At 36.6% G+C, this 16,978-nt stretch overlaps 1 protein-coding gene across 2 annotated transcripts in view; it reads right to left on the bottom strand.

Moving 5' to 3' along the window:
• Nucleotides 1–812: 812 nt before the first annotated feature.
• Nucleotides 813–16,978, bottom strand: part of gpc5a (glypican 5a) — a 205,480-nt gene continuing 189,314 nt past the window's right edge. For both annotated transcript variants that reach the window (XM_048198032.1, XM_048198033.1), the window contains one exon: nucleotides 813–2,112. In XM_048198032.1, the coding sequence (XP_048053989.1) occupies nucleotides 1,970–2,112 (143 nt within the window). In that variant the 3' untranslated portion in view covers nucleotides 813–1,969. The remainder of the gene's footprint in view (nucleotides 2,113–16,978) is intronic.

Below are 16,978 nucleotides of genomic sequence, written 5' to 3'. Positions count from 1 at the left end.
TTTGATCTGTTCCTCACACAAAGCTACCAAGTGGCTTCAGAAGACATGAAGGAACATCACAAGATGAGAGTCTCTGTAAACCTGGAGGACTGGATATGTTCCTCGGGAAGAAAAATACAAAAATTAAAACGGGCAACTGTGGAAATCATTTTAAATGTATGTCATGAGTCTTATTCTTTTTTCATCAGAAGTGCCACAGAGTGCATAAGTAATTTGAAGAACCCGAACACTGGTATAGAAACTCTGAAGGAAAGATCTTTCACGGTCCTCTGAGGAGCCCTTTGAAGCTCTTCAAGAAAAGATAAAAAACTCAAGCGTCCTGAGATTTGGCAGTATATTAATGAGTTCAGTTGACCGTTTTGGGCAAAGTTTTCATTGTCAGAAAGAGCTGTGAGAGAACAGGAGATGAAATGAGCGATTCCTCCGTATTTATCTTCTCCTGGACCTCTGAGACTGCGATATAAAAGAGGAAGGTGCACATTTAATAGTCAAAAAAGCCTCTCCTGCTCCTTCAGCGCTGTATTCTAGACATACACCTTAGAAAACAGTCTGGAGTGACATTAAATGTCTGGTAGAGTCAACATGAAACAACATCCATGGCACATTTGACTTGCATTAAAATATATTTAGTGCTTTAAAAATGATATTTAAAGAGAAATAACGATGGGCTGGAAAGTAAGTAAATTGAATTAATGAATTAAAACTTAAAAATCCTCACATTTATATGCAGTAACTAGCTGAAAAACAGTGATGAGCAGCAACATTTTAGTGTTACTAGTGGTAACACTTTACAATAACACTTTACAGTTTGATCTTGTGGTTAGACTTTATTTTAAGGTGTCCTTGTTACAGTTTAATTAAACATTTAAGCACTTAAGCACAACAGGGTTAGGTTACTATTAGGGTGTGGTTTAGGGTTAGTTGCATGTAATTATGCACAATTTATAAAGTAACTACATGTAATGTGTAAAAAGGACCCTAAAATAAAGTGTTACCGATCTTGTTTGTTAACATTAGTTAAAGCATTAGTTAACATGAACAATGAGCAATTTTTACAGCATTTCTTGAAATTAGTTAATGAAAAACTGTTCATTGTTTGTTCATGTTAGTTCACAGTGTATTAACTAATGTTACCAGATGCATTGTTTGATTTAAGAAATGTATTAGTAAATGTTGAAATGAACATTCGTACGAATTAGTGTTCATTGCATGTTCATGTTGTCTAACGTTAACAAACAAAACCAATATTATTATATATTAGAGCATGTTTCTTTTCATTTAATTTCCCGTGGCAAATATTTAGTTTAATAATCTGTTTAATGTCACTCTGTAACCAAGAATAAATACATTTTAAATCAACACATCTTTATACATTTTGTTAAGGTGCGTCGTACGCCATTTCAAATGAAAAGAAACAACAACAGTACATTTAAAAATGCTGAAAAAAGGTCATATAGGTACATGGTACCAAGACGTGTTCAAAAAGCAGTACATGACATCAGAAATATTGCATCATTTCTTTTAAAAATGCCGATATGTGCTGTGCTCATTTCAGCTCGGAATTATGTTTTGAATAGATCATACGTCATTAAAATTGAATTAAATTCATTCATTTCTCTCTGAAAGTGTTACTCTGAACCCTGTAGAAAAGACATTATTCAAGGCAGTAAAGTGTTCGCAGAAGTTTTAGTAGCCTGTTACAGTTATGATAGAAACACTTTGCGATTAAAACGGTTTATGAAAGAACAGTTTTGTTTGTCGTATCCCCCCTCTCAGTTCATTTTCTTTTCACCATCCTCAGTTCTCAAAGCATCAGTGCCAGTTTTATCCATTTCCGATCCATTTCCATTAGAGGACATCTTTTTGCTGGAATTTCAACCTCAATGTTTAAAACGCTGGCACATTTTCTTTCTAAGAAACAGTGTGAAAAGCAGTCTTCGGTCTGGGGTTTGGACCCAGTTGGCTGACATTACCCTGACAACAGCGCAAAAGCGCATAATAAGACCAGAGCCAGTGGGACGGTTTGTGTTACTCCCGTGCCAGAATTCATCTGATCAAAGTCTTTGGTTTGAGGGTGATGGTATCGGTGATTGTTGGTATTTTCCGGTGTCACTGCAAGAGAAAAGAGAAAGAAATGAAAGTATTTCCACTAAACATAAACCGATCAGATTTTTTCAAAGCATGTGTTTTCAATGTGATGAGGAATGAGGATAACTAGATCAAGTTCCTGGGAAGTTCCAACTTATGAGTCGTAACTATTGCTGTCTGAGTCCTGATGAAATGATCACATTTTCAAGAAGAACGCACATAAAGGCGTTAATGAAGAACTGTTAAAGAGCACCTATTACGCTTTTTTACACTTCGGATGTGTAATGTTGCTGTTTGAGCGTGAAAAAGGTCTGCAAAGCACAAAGTCCCTCCAAAGGGAGTTATCTCTATATCAGTATATCACTGCGCACTGTTTCTGAACTCCCTGAAACTCCTCCATTGTAGTCTTGAGGTTTTTTTCCTAAAGTGGACAACTTAGGAAACAGTGGTTAAAATGTATTTTTAACAGCATTCCTCAGTGTTCCTTTTGTTGTCTTCTCGCCATTTTCCCAAATGCTTTCTGAACCATGCAGTTTGATGCAGATCTGAAATGTAAGAGAGGTATAAAAAAAAGCATTACCACCGTGAAACGTCCTGCACAAGTCATGCTTGCAAAGGTGGTTCAGGTCGATCAGCTTGTTCTTCTTGGCTGTCATTATCAGACTTGGGTTCGAACTGATACGGCAAAACTGACACCATAATTAGTGTAGTTGCAGTAGTGTTTACAGTACCTCAGGAAGCACCCGGACCTAATACTCGCCGGTTATGGTAAGGGGCATTACATTTCCAACACACACTATGGGCCCTATCTTGCACCCAGCGCAATTGACTTTGTACACGATGCATGTGTCATTCCTATTTTGCACCCGCGCAAAGCGCGCTTTTCCCTCCACAGAAGCACGTCGCTAAACTAGTGAATGAACTTGCGCTCCCTGGGCGGTTCAGCGCAAAAAAGGAGGTGTGTTCAGGCGCATTGCCCGCGCATTGCTATTTTTAGGAGCTGAAAATAGAGTGCACCATAGACCAACTCAAACCTGGTCTAAAGTCAATGGCGCAATATTTTTTTGTTAGAGCGCGTTGGTAGAAACTGCGCCTCTGGGCGCGTCCACAGTGCGCGTTGACTTTGCTTATTACACACAGGGATGCGCATCACACAAACATGCCAAATATTAAAAACAAAAGGATTACAGTGTAAAAGAATATTATTGTGTACATAAATATAAAAATGTAATGATGAATAGTCATTGCGTGTATTAGAATTAGGCTACCTATTTTCAATTCAGCCTATTACTACTTATAATGATGAACGAAATTGGCAAATTAATTGAACAATCGTGCCAATACACACACACACATATATATTAACTGACTCATCGTGTGTACGCCATGTAAATAGCAATCCGCCATGGTGCGAGCGCATCTCGCTCTTAAAGGGAATGGGAGATGACACTCTGATTGGTTTATTTCACGTTACGCCCAAACCACACCTATGAATAATGAAGCTACTTCAGACCAACCCATTTTAGATTTGCGCCGGGAGCAAGAGCCATTTATCCCGCCGGGAAAATAGCAACAGCGCCGAGACCCGCCCACAAAGTTACTTGCGCTTCGCGCTTTGACACTTGCATTTCAGATCGTTAAAATAGGGCCCTATAAGTGTAACCCCTCCGGTCCTACTCGAACCAGCTTCTCTGGCATAGGAGGCAGATGCGCTAACAAGGACGTTTAAGACCCAGTCGCTAGTGTGCCTCGTGAGATCAGGGGAGTGAGGTTTACCTGCACAGCTCTACAGAGCTGTACATAAACAGTTGACCAATCACAACAGACTTGGGCCACCTGACCAATCAGAGCAGACTGAACTTTTTGTAAAGCGGGTTTTAACTGAAACTAAAACAGAGTGTTCAGACAGAGGGTGAAAACAGGTGTTGCAACAATGTAAATTATAGAAAAAGTATGTGTTAATAATGTAAATTATTCTAGTAGACCCTATAAACAAAATTATAAACATGTACATGAGCATAATAGGAACCCTTTTAATACTGTTAAAGGTACTATGTGTAAATTTTAGCAGCATCTAGCGGTGAGGTTGTGAACTGCAACTAACGGCGCACACCCCTTGCACCCCTCCCTTTCGGAGAAGCTACGGTGGCCATCTGGCCAACATGACAAAGATGTCGTCATCTGAGACAGTAAAGCATTGAGGTTTCTTCTTACTTCGAACAAAGAACGTTCTCTACTACTACTACTACTACTACTTTGTGCGTATTCAACATAGTGACGATGCAAGCTGCCTCTAAAAACATCAACAAACATAGTGACGAAATGCGATCTGTAGAGCAGTTTGTCCGTTTAGGGTTACTGTAGAAACATGCCGCCGCATAATAGCGACTTGACATGGAGGGGGGAACCTGGGGTATGTAGGTAGAAATGGCTCATTCTAAGGTAATAAAAACATTAACGGTTCATTATGTAAGGTCTTTATACAACACTGAAAACATAGTTATGTATATTATATTGCATTTCTGTCAATAGATCCTCACACATTTTACACACTGCACCTTTAAACAGTGATAAAGCATTTATCCGGTTTATGAGGCAAACTTAACTAAATTTCCCATCATTTTCAGAGGCAGCATGCAAATAATAAAATACACAAATAAAGCTCCAATTACACACCTGATGTAATGTAAAGGGCAACAGACCTAGAAAGCACCCTCATTTTTATAACTAGCTCAAATCATAGAATGAGCAGCAGTATTTTAGCATTAGTCAATACTAGTGGTAACACTTTACAATACTATCCTGTTTGTTAACAATACTTAATACATCAGCGAATTAGTTAAAGCATGAATTAATCTTTGTTAATGTTACCTAATAAAATAATTGTTCATGTTAGTTCACAGTGCATCAACTACTTAACAGATGTATTGTTTAAGTTAATCTTAAAGGTGCCCAAGAATGCTTTTTCACAAGATGTAATATAAGTCTAAGGTGTCTCCTGAATGTGTCTGTGAAGTTTCCGCTCAAAATACCCCATAGACTTTTTTAAATGAATTTTTTTAACTGCCTATTTTGGGGCATCATTAACAATGCACTGATTTACACTCGGCGCCGCCCCCTTAAATCGCGTGCTCCCTGCCACACGAGCTGTCGACTATATTACAGCGCATTTACAAAGTTCACACAGCTAATATAACCCTCAAATGGATCTTTACAAGATGTTCGTCATGCATGCTGTATGCATGCTTCGAATTATGTGAGTAAAGTATTTATTTGGATGTTAAAGTTTTATTCTGAGTGAATTTGAGGCTGTCCTCCGTGGCTAACGGCTAATGCTACACTGTTGGAGAGATTTATAAAGAATGAAGTTGTGTTTATGAATTATACAGACTGCAAGTGTTTAAAAAAATGAAAATAGTGACGGCTCTCGTCTCCGTGAATACAGTAAGAAACGATGGTAACTTTAACCTCATTTAACAGTACATTAGCAACATGCTAACGAAACATTTAGAAAGACAATTTACAAATATCAGTAAAAATATCATGCTATCATGGATTATGTCAGTTATTATTGCTCCATCTGCCATTTTTCGCTGTTGTTCTTGCTTACCTAGTCTGATGATTCGGCTGTGTGCAGCTCCAGACGTTAACTGGCTGCCCTTGTGTAATCCCTTTCATAATGTTGGGAACATGGGCTGGCATTATGCAAATATTGGGGCGTACACCCCGACTGTTACGTCGGTGTTATGTTGAGATTCGCCTGTTCTTCGGAGGTCATTTAAACAAATGAGATTTATATAAGAAGGAGGAAACAATGGGGTTTGAGACTCACTGTATGTCTTTTCCATGTACTGAACTCTTGTTATTTAACTATGCCAAGGTAAATTCAATTTTTGAATCTAGGGCACCTTTAATATTTAAATGAATGTATGTTAAAAGTCATACAATTGTTAGTTGCAAGTTGGAACCATTTTTCAACAAAAGTTTCCAACATACAATCAGGGTATCCACTGGAGTCATTAAAATGTATGTACATGCTGTCATGTATAAAACAAAGTGCACAATTCATAGATTCCCATCGTTCCTGCCAGAGGAGCTTCACGAGCCAAAAACTACATTCATCCCCCAGTAGGATCATGCTCTCAACAAAAGAGCTCTGAGATATTTCCAACCATTTTGTTTGTACATTGCATGTATTTTAAACATTGAAGAATCAATCTGAACAAGAGCTGCTCACATTACTTGGCATAGGACTGCTTGGGAATATTTATTTTAATCTCTGATATGTTTGAATTTGCTTGGCGAACCATAATCCATTAATAACGCAATAGGAGTTTCAGATGGAACAATACATATTCAAAGAGCAAACAAAAGATACTGTGAGAGATCTACATTAGACAGACTTACAAAAGGAGTGTATGGCCTTTGCTAGGGTCAGCAAAAGCCACTGACATGATTCCCTCAAGGAGCCACAAATCATGTTTGAGCTTTTGTCAAATAAATCTGTGTGGACTGAAATTAAGCAGGTATCGATTCACTGCTGTGATGTCCCCAGACGGCCATCTTAAAGGGCTGATCGGAGACACGCGTGAGATATTTTGCAGCCCACTGGTCTGACTGAAGACATCGATCCTCGGGCGGCTTCAGAAGCTCAAAGAGAAGCAGCAGCATCCGTTGTGACACTTGTGAGAGAAAACACGCCAGTGGCGGTCGAGGTACAAATCCTGCCTGTAATGCTGCTCTTCAAAGTCCACCTAGGCTTTCATAGGTTTGAGAACACACAGAACAAACAAAGTTGAACAGAAGAGGCTGAGCATCTTATCTATACCACTGCTGATTCGGATAAATCTTCAAAACATAATGAGAAAAGGACGTCCTTTTGTAAACCGACTAGGGGATCTGATAAACAATGACCTGACATGATAATCTCCACTCTTAAGATGCTTTTTTTGTCACTGTGCACAAAGTTGAAATTGTTGTTATATATTTATTATTATAACTATTATACTTATTTATAATGCATTTTTTGTTGGTATAAATGAATGCATTTAAATTGATTCAGTGATGTTAAATTATATTTTTCACTCGAATAAAACTACCATTTTTAGGTTACTATTTTTCAGTGCAAAATATCAAACAAACAAACAAATAACAACAGGTGTATGGATACAGGCATATTATATATACACAGTGTAGTACAATATATAGAATATATACAATAATAAATACTAAATATATTATATAAAAGTAATAAAATAGATGATACTCTAGTAGTAATTTATATATTATTTTTATAATTTTTATAAAATAAATAATATGTTAATTTTTTTATAATAAAAATGCAACAACCATATAATAGTAAATTTTAAATAGAAGCAGAAATCTTATCTCAAGTCTTTTGACGATGTCAAGGACTGTGTGTCCCATCAAACTAAATTAATCTGTCACTCAGTTACATTAGACAGATGCCAACATGGACAGGTTGCTCTCATCCTCAAAAACCACAAACAAATCCACTCAAGCTGAAACAAATACAACTACGGTCCTGTGTTGAGTCATCGCTTGATGTCCAAAGTAAAAAATGCCAAACCAGAGTCACTTTTACAACATGTTTGGCTAGTAGTCCCACAATTAAGATAATGTTACAAATTGCAGCCAATACTCTGAAGACGCTGCTTCGACGCGCCATGCGTGACTGTTGCGCAGCTGTGTTGGTCATTACGCTTTGAGCTGCGAGCACTGGCCTGATTACTCTGTCCCTCCGGAGCCATGTCAGACCCCATTAGGGGAAGGAAGACAAGAGTGATGACCCATCTCCTCCAATGCATCCCTCCTTTCCTCTGTCTCAGCACACGTCGGTGCAGGAATACCAATGATTGGCAGTCTGTAATCTGCGAGCTGCTGCTGATTACTTTCTGGACATGGACAGAATGCATATCAGGTGGAGGGTAAAGACAAATGTGCTCAGATGTGGCCAGGGAAAGCGAATAACGACAAATGGATCTCAGTGCCTGGTTAAAGGGCTCAATCAATATCTTTCCAATTAGAATTTAGCTCAGCGTCGTTTGGAGTCTGAAAGAATGACCCATGTGATCGTTTTTAATCAAGCATTAATCAATTAAAGTCACATTTACATTTGTCAATTTATCTGGCATCATAAAATAGTAATATTATATATATATATATATATATATATATATATATATATATATATATAAAATTAAATTAAATAAATACACTGCCCTCCAAAAGTTTGGAAACACCCCTGGCAAAGTGTGGTTTTGGACGATATCAGCATAAATCCTTATCATTTTTTTGGTGCAAATACATTAAAGTAACTTGACATTATCATTGAAGACCAGCAATAATAATTTTCATTTTGATTACATAAAAATTGCAATATATACATGTCAAAGTCAGACATGCCCCTTTGCCAGCTGTGATGCCTGGTTACTGGTTTAAACTTGGCCCAGGTTTGTAAAAGATTTTTGGGTCAGCACACCTTAATAGCTTCAACAATTGATTGCCAATTAAGTTTAGAATACAATGAACCAATCAGAACCCAGTTTAGGTCAGATAGCTGCTAATGCTGGATATTTTGAGGAATCAAAAATGTAAGTTTTTTTTCTATGTATAAACTGTTTATGTAATAAAATATGTTTTCGTAGTTTGTGTTGTCCCTTATCAGTGCAAAATTATCATAAATTAAAAAGGATTCATGCCAATATTGTCCAAAACCCCATTTTTCTAGGTCGTTTCCAAACTTTTGGAGGGTAGTGTAAATAAATAAATAATTTTTATAATTAAATTATTTAATAATAATAATAATAATAATAATAATAATAATAATAATGATATGGTCTACTTTTCCCTTTTCATAATCACTTTAAACATGTAAAGTGGCAAAAGCACAGAAATAAATACAAATAAACAGAACTCTGCTTTGCTCGGCTTGTGCACCGATACAGTCATCTCGGTTTATCTTTAGTGAGTGAACCTGATGTCCTTTTTGCCCCAGCTGATTCTCAACAGTCTCTTCGGGGACAGAAATGCAAAAACACGTGTCTGTTTTGGCCTAAACAAACGCTATCAAACGTGCATTAGCACCAGAAGAGTTTCAGATAATGCGCCAAAGACAAAGTTGGAGGCTGATGTAAAATCAATGCAAGTTAAATCTTTTGGACCTCTGAGAACAATGATCAATATCACAACAACCGGGAAGGAAAACAGCAGAATAAAGAGGCTGTCGTGGGTGGGGATGGAGGAAGTGAGTTGTGTCTTGTCTTACACTATGTGCCCATTCAGACTTTCCACACTGAAACAAACACAAATAGAAAACCCAAAGAAATATGCATGCAAATCTTTCATTTTAAATATGCGAATGCATTAATACTGAATTCAACACACTGAAGTTTGTCATCTCATGTCAAGTTTGTTGATCCACAAATACCTAACCGTTAATGAATCACATAATCTAAAAGCAAAATTTGACATAAATGTTTGTTTACATAATATATGTGTGTATATATTATCATACTTCACAATATGAATGAAGAAAAAAAAAAAAAAAACACTATTACTCCATAAAACAACTCATATCGAAATGCATTTTGCAGGCAGCATTCCTCATGCCACAGCTGTGATTCTGCTTTGGGAATTAGCATTGCTGACAAGCTGTTCTCTTAAGGTCAGTCGAATTACTGAGTGTACGCTCACAGCGTCTGGCTGCCCGCCCAACCAAACGCTGCTGACTGTTTCTCATGCGGCAGCTGGAAAACGCTCCACAGACTGCGACTCACAGCACTTCCATTCAAATGCCAATACAAAAGCATCCAAACGCTTTTCAGAGATGAAAGGCTCAAGGTTGACGAGTTTAGTCCGCGTTCCACTTCACTCTTCTGTGATACACACTCGTCACTCACTTGTCACAGATTATATATAAAAGCAATAAACAGGCCTATATGCACTAAATATATTTCAATTAAATTTTTAACAAAATGAGAGAAAAAACTGTGCGACAAATATTAAATGCTGCGCTTCGGTTCACTTTTGTGACGCACTCCACAAACAAGTTCATGGGAAGGAAACCGAGATGGCAGAATGCGACATCCTGTTTGTTTTCTTTAATCTACAAAAGCACAATGTTTTGTTTTTAGGGTACACTAATAAAAGTAAACTCTTTACAGTTTTGAATGATGTCTTACTTGTATGGCCATAAATGACAGTGTATTTTAAGTTGTTTTCACTTTTATAAGGAAACAATTCAAGCGATCGTGCAGGCGCTTCATGCGCGCACGCACAACATATCAGTTCTAGCACTGCAAACTTGACATCACAGCCTGTTCATTATCAATATAAAATAGACGACCAAACATAGTTACACTGCTCAAATTAAACAGTCCATAATACAATCTGTGACATTCAGTGTGAACATACTGTGGTCTTATGCCAAGCAAATTTTTGCGCATGTGTAAAATGTTTTATGTCTATTTTGGGATGAGAGTGAAGCCTACAAAGCCTAGTTTACATAATAATTAATAGTTTAGCATCCAAATACATTGCGAATATGGAAACATTTGGATTTGTGCCGAATGAGAGAGGTAGGCTACATGAGCACCGGTTTCTGTTTCAGTTTCACTTTAAATTAATTCATTTTGGCTCGACGTTTATATAGCTACTTATATTTTTTTGCTCTGAATACCATTAAATTGAAAGGATTTGTTATGGAGTGAGGGGAAAAATAGCCTATAGCTATGTTTATAGTGTTTAAAATCTTTGTAAACATTTTGCTTTATTTACCAGTATTACATTATTTCTGAATGTAATAATAAAATGCAACTTATCCGTGACTTTTTCCTCTCAAAAACACAATTTAAGTGTCAAATCAAAATCAAATCAATCAATCAATCAATCAATCAATCAATCAATCAATCCAATCAATCAATCAATCAATCAATCAATCAATCAATCAATCAATCAACCAACCAACCAACCAACCAACCAACCAACCAACCAACCAACCAACCAACCAACCAACCAATCAATCAATCAATCAATCAATCAATCAATCAATCAATCAATCAATCAATCAATCAATCAATCAATCAATCAATCAATCAAAATCAATCCATTTTGCAGACTTTCAGAAATCTTTTCAAAATTATGGCTAAAGTTACCACAGTTATAATGAAGTAACCATATCAACTGGTATTTCTGTGGAAACCATGGTTCCTATGATCAATTATTGTTCTGTGATTAATAAAACTTTTAAAGTTTTGTCCATCTTGGGGATACTGCAGAAATGAGACATATACAAAGTGCAGTGTACACATAAAAAGCTCAGTTTTATTTTATTTTAGTTTAGTTAAGTTATTAATTAGAACGAATGTAAGAAGCTTTGATATTTACCATGAACTGTATCAGCTTCAAAAAACAACATGTCTACCTACATTCAGCAGACTGAGGCTTGTTAATAAAGACAGAAAACATGATGAGGAGACAGAATGAAAGGGGAGTGGTGGCGTCTTGAGAGCACTCATGTTTTTTGCTCTAGGTGGGAGTGGAGAGGAAGCCATGCAGATCAAGGCCACCTGAGACCCCTGTGTGAAGCTGGCAGAAAACTCCCGCTCACCCACTCAATAGGCTCTGGAGTCCACCGCTGCATCCCTCCTCAATTAATTTACACAGCCCTCGCCTTTGTCGAGTATCGCTGGCACCGTGCATGCATGTTGTTCTCCTGTGCACGCTGCGATTTGGTTATTTCTGCTCCTGCAGCTTTGTGTTGACATACTGTTTATTGTAATGGGCGTGAACAGAGGTTAAAATGGGCAATCTATCAGTCTTTTAGTTCATAGCTGATGCTTTTGACACTTGTGCTCAATAATGCGTTCCACTTAACATAATATCAACATTTACCACCTATAAAACACCTTCATGGTCTTATTAGCCACTTTCACCCATGAAAGCTGTTAACTTGCTGTAAAAACGACGGATTATATTCCGGTAATTGTACTACATCTCCTGTTCACACTTGCAACAGTTTTTCGTCTTTTTACCATATTGTCACTATTCGCACATCAGCACCAAAATGTTGTGATTAATCGCAATCAATTAATTTGACTAGTTAATTTAAATAAAGCTGAAATAAATAAACTATTACATGGAAAACTTAGAAACTTAGAAATGTTGCCTTGTCAACAAGTTGAAGTATTAAAATTACTAAAAATAAAAATCGCAATATAATAACCTGCTCTGCCTCCAAAAATGACATCACTAACCACTCCCCTTCCACATTTTATTATCTAGCCGTTGAATAATATATTAATATTATCCTAATGGATAGTAGGAGGTTCATCACTGAACTGAACTATTTCACTCTAAAACATGTCACATTGCACAAGCAAAATTGGAAATGTTTCACATTTAGAGTAATTAGAAATAATTTCCTTTTCATTTCATAGTTCTTCCATGTCGAGTTCACAGTCTAGGCAATATTTTCTCATTAACCGGGGTGCTCATGTGTACGAAATCCTTATAAACATACACCTGCTAAAACATTTCCTATAATTTTTTTTCGTGTTAATGCACGTTTCCACACCAGAAGAAACTTCAATTGAGTGCATAAATATATCACGAAGACTGGATGGATAAATGATGCAACCCGCATGCAACACTAGATGTTCACACTGTATGGAAGTGTCTGTATTTGGTCCTGATGATGTGGTCACTCACGAGGATGTTGCTAGGTAATTTCTGCTCTGTTCTTTGTGACTTTACTAAGCAGCAAAGCAAAGGTGAATCATACAGTATTGCTATTCAAAATACGATCTCTGTGTTCTGAGACACAATCTGTCACGAAAGCCACATCAGGGCCGCTGAGTCATTAGCAATATGGCTGTCTGCCGTGCAGGAAGTAAAGTAGACTAGAGCTTTTCCAAAAAAACAGTCCACAATGAATAAATACCTGGCTACAGCACACTATATTCAGGCGAGGTAGAGGCCAAGAGACGTGACACACATACTGCTCCATACGGCCATTACATCACTGTCAATCACACAGCCCATGTAGGCAAGTTAGTCCTGACCTTGCTGATGAATATGAGAAAAATTATTGAACTTCCAGCAGTTGATAGATGATTGAAGGCACACATCATTCATCCGTTCCCCGACTCGTGCCAATGCAGTTTAACAGCGGTCGCGCTCGCCTGAGGGAAGTGCTGCTGATGTCTTCAGAGAAAGGCCGTATTCAAATTCTACAGCCCATCTGTAGCACAGGTCATTTTGCTTAGAACAACATTAGTCGGGACCCGCTGCTTGAAAATTGGAAAATCTTGGAAATTAGAGACATCTGCTCACGCAAATAGCGGGACATCAGAACAAGGATGAATTGTATGAGTTGACTTGAACGCACAATTGAGGCTAACGACAGCAATTTCAGCAACATGGTAAATGGACTAAATTACTCCTGTGAAAATCGTACAACATGATGCATCAATTTAACATTTCGCAATGATTTTATTTTACATTTTGAATGGGGGGGGGGGGGGGTGATCATAGGGAATATGTTTGTTTTATTCAACATTCATGCTTTTTTGCTTTTTTGTCATTCAATGAAAGAATCAAATAAAGTTCTACTCACAGGTATTTATGTTTGTATATCATACAGTTTGCATAAATTATTCAAAATTTTCAATTAATTTTCTAATTTTCCAACTTGGAATATTTCCCAAATTTCTCAGCTTAACTTCGCATGGAAAGTTTCTGGAAATTTTCCGGAAATTAGCTGGAAATTTTCAGCTCTTTTGCAACCTTAAATAATATTGTAGTTTTATTATTATTATTATTACTAATAATAATATTTTAAATTAGTTTTTATTTTTATATTTTCCATTTTCATTTTAATTTTAGTTTAATTTTAGTAGTTTTGTTATGTGCTTGTGCCATTTTTCATTAGTTTTTGTTCTTTTTAAATATTAATACTTACATTTGTTTTTATTTCAGTTTTAGTTTTAGTTCAGCTTTAGTTTTTATTTATTTCCAGTTAGTAACTGTAGTGCTTCAACTTATTTCAGTTAGTTGCCAAGGCAATATTTCTAATTTTCTTTTAAGTTTTTCATCTTTTTTTATTGTATTTTATTTTATTTTATTTAACTAAAAAAAAAAAAAAAATACACATAAAAATAAATACTAAAATCTAAATAAATAAACATATTTACATTTCTAACTAAACAAAATAATATAATAAATACAAACATTCATACATAATTAAAAATCATTAAAACATCAATTCAGTAGGAAAGGGAATATGAAAACACTGATTCTTTTATGTATTTACCAAATGTGTAGACTTATAAACTTACAGACTTTTTTTCTGGAAAACTTTATAACTGTTCACAAAAACAGCACACAAATTACAAGCTAAATTTTACAATAAGCAAAAATTGTGATCAATTGAAGTTGTTCTAAGTTGACATCGATCTACTTTTCATGCGGCTAAAAATGTAAAACATTCTGGAGGAAAAAAAAAAGTTGATGCATCAAAAGATGAATGAGAACCAGCACACGCTCTGCAGCCACATCTACTGTATAGAGCACAAACACACCAAATGAATATTCACACTTTTAACAAACACAGTGTATTTGTTTTTTTGTTTTTTTTTCCAACCGTTTTAAGATGTTGACACACCTACATCTTGCCATTATGACAAGCTCTGACTAGAAGCTTCCCCCACAAAGGAAGCTACAACATTCAAGTGCGCTCGTCTCGTAAACACGATCATTCTGACATGACTTGAAGGCAGCGTAAGTTTAGGCTCTCTGGGGGTCTAAAAGCCCAACAGCAGTAAACCAGATCTGAAAGGCTCCGGGTTCCAAGGCCACCATAAAAACAAGGACCTTCAAAGGCTCTGACCCTCCCAAAAGTGGGGAATAGCAGGAAGGTTGAGTGGCAGAGGAAAGCAGAGATGATGCATCTTTCATGAGATGTGCTTCCACGCAGAAGTAATCCAGGTCAAACCATATTGACTTCCCCTGACACGGGCGCTGGCAACCCCTCCTAATCAAAAATCACATCGGACTGCAACCATCTGGGTTCAGCTCCCAGCACACGCGTTTAGATGAACTCGATCCAAAAGAACATTGCATTCATTGGCTGTAATAAAACCACCTGTGCACGTATCTAATGAATTGCTATTGAGCTTTTGCCCCCTTTTCAGAACACCCAAAGAATTCTGCATTTGCTCTGAAAGGTGCATGTCTTTATTTTGCACTTCATCAACTTTTATTTCTAATTGATCAGTCTGAGAAATATGTATGAGAAACTGCTTATATAAAATTGCAACACACAACAAAAGTTCAGCATGTCTGAAAGCGTTTCATGCCGGACTGCTCTCTGAACTTCAGACGAGCGAGACGCTACTTTGGTCTTCGAAGACTTTTAGATGGTGAAACGTGAAGTAGAAACTGACTACAAGCACAGCTACACCATAACTATTACAAATTCAGTGAGGACTAGAAGTGCAGCATGTCTTAAAAGAATATGAAATTCATTTACTCATCCTTCTGTATTGCATTTCTTTCTTCTGAAGAATATCCAAAAAACACATTTTTTAACACAGTTGAAAGAAAGTTTGGAATGACATGGGTGAGTAATTGGTGACAGAATTTTCATTTTCATCTCATGAATTATTGTACTGTTTCTTGTTTTTGATTCCATTGGGATTCTTAAGGTTCATCCAGCATACACAGTTTTCTCCTCTGGTCTCACATCAAAAGCAAAGGTGGTTCCACCCCAAAAGATATTCATCAGCTCATTAGCATAGTGGCCTCAGCGGGATGTTTTTGCCTAAAATCACATTTGCATAATGACTTTAGGTTCTCTCATTTACTCACTTCTTTTTCTTGTTAACCTCTCATTAACCTTTTTATTAACAGCCTTGGCACTCGGATCATGCCGAGACTTGTCCTAAATTCATCAAACAACTGGGCGGATTTCTTATTCGGCTCATTAGGCTAAAAACCAATGACATCGCCATCAAAAGTGCAATTTAATGTACTTTGGACTGGAGGGAAACTGTTGGGTAAAATGGACTCCAAAGTGCCTGTGTTTATTTTTCGAAAAACATACTAGGAATAATTGGGAAAACATTTGGAGATTGCTCCATCAAGCATTAAAAATATAAACAAGCAATTAGAAAGAAATTGTGCAGCAGAACTCTGAGTTAAACGATTGAGTTTTAATGGACTCGCACCACTTCGTCATGCAAAAGTCTTCAGTTCCAGCAAAGCTCTATTTTGTGCAAGAAACGCCGTCATTTTTTATTTACTCAAACCTGATTTATTTATCTTCACTCACCAAGTAGTCTCTCATCCTGACTCCATCTCCAGAAAAATATCAAAAGCCTGTGATTCTGTTTCATCCTCATAAGTTACAAAGTTCTGAATTTTAATGACAAGCAATTTCCCTGCTGCCTCGTCCGTAATGAACCCATCAGACGGTGAGCTGTAAACGCTATATTATTTTGAGAGAAGCAAACAGGACACTTGTGCAAACAACTAAAAGCAACTAAATACGGTCTAATATCTATTTCTGTCCTCTTTTGGCTTCAGGTAAAATTCTGAAGGGCTGCGATGAATGTTTCATATTGTGTCTGCTTCTATTTGAACACTTATTCAAAGTCATAGATAAAAACAAATAAAAAAAAAAAAAAAAAAAAAAAGATGAAAGAAATCCACAACTTTTAAAAATGAATGTTAAAGTCTTTAAGCACACAACAATGACAGTCTTAAAAATTAAAGGTATAATTATTATTATGGTATATATATATATATATATATATATATATATATATATCAAAGTCATAGATTATATATATATATATTAGGGGTGTAA

The sequence above is a fragment of the Megalobrama amblycephala genome, linkage group LG7 (genome assembly GCF_018812025.1).
Source record: "Megalobrama amblycephala isolate DHTTF-2021 linkage group LG7, ASM1881202v1, whole genome shotgun sequence".
In the NCBI taxonomy this organism is placed as follows: domain Eukaryota; kingdom Metazoa; phylum Chordata; class Actinopteri; order Cypriniformes; family Xenocyprididae; genus Megalobrama; species Megalobrama amblycephala.
The sequence above is the reverse complement of the archived record's forward strand: the minus strand, read 5'-3'. Positions and strand labels throughout refer to the sequence as shown.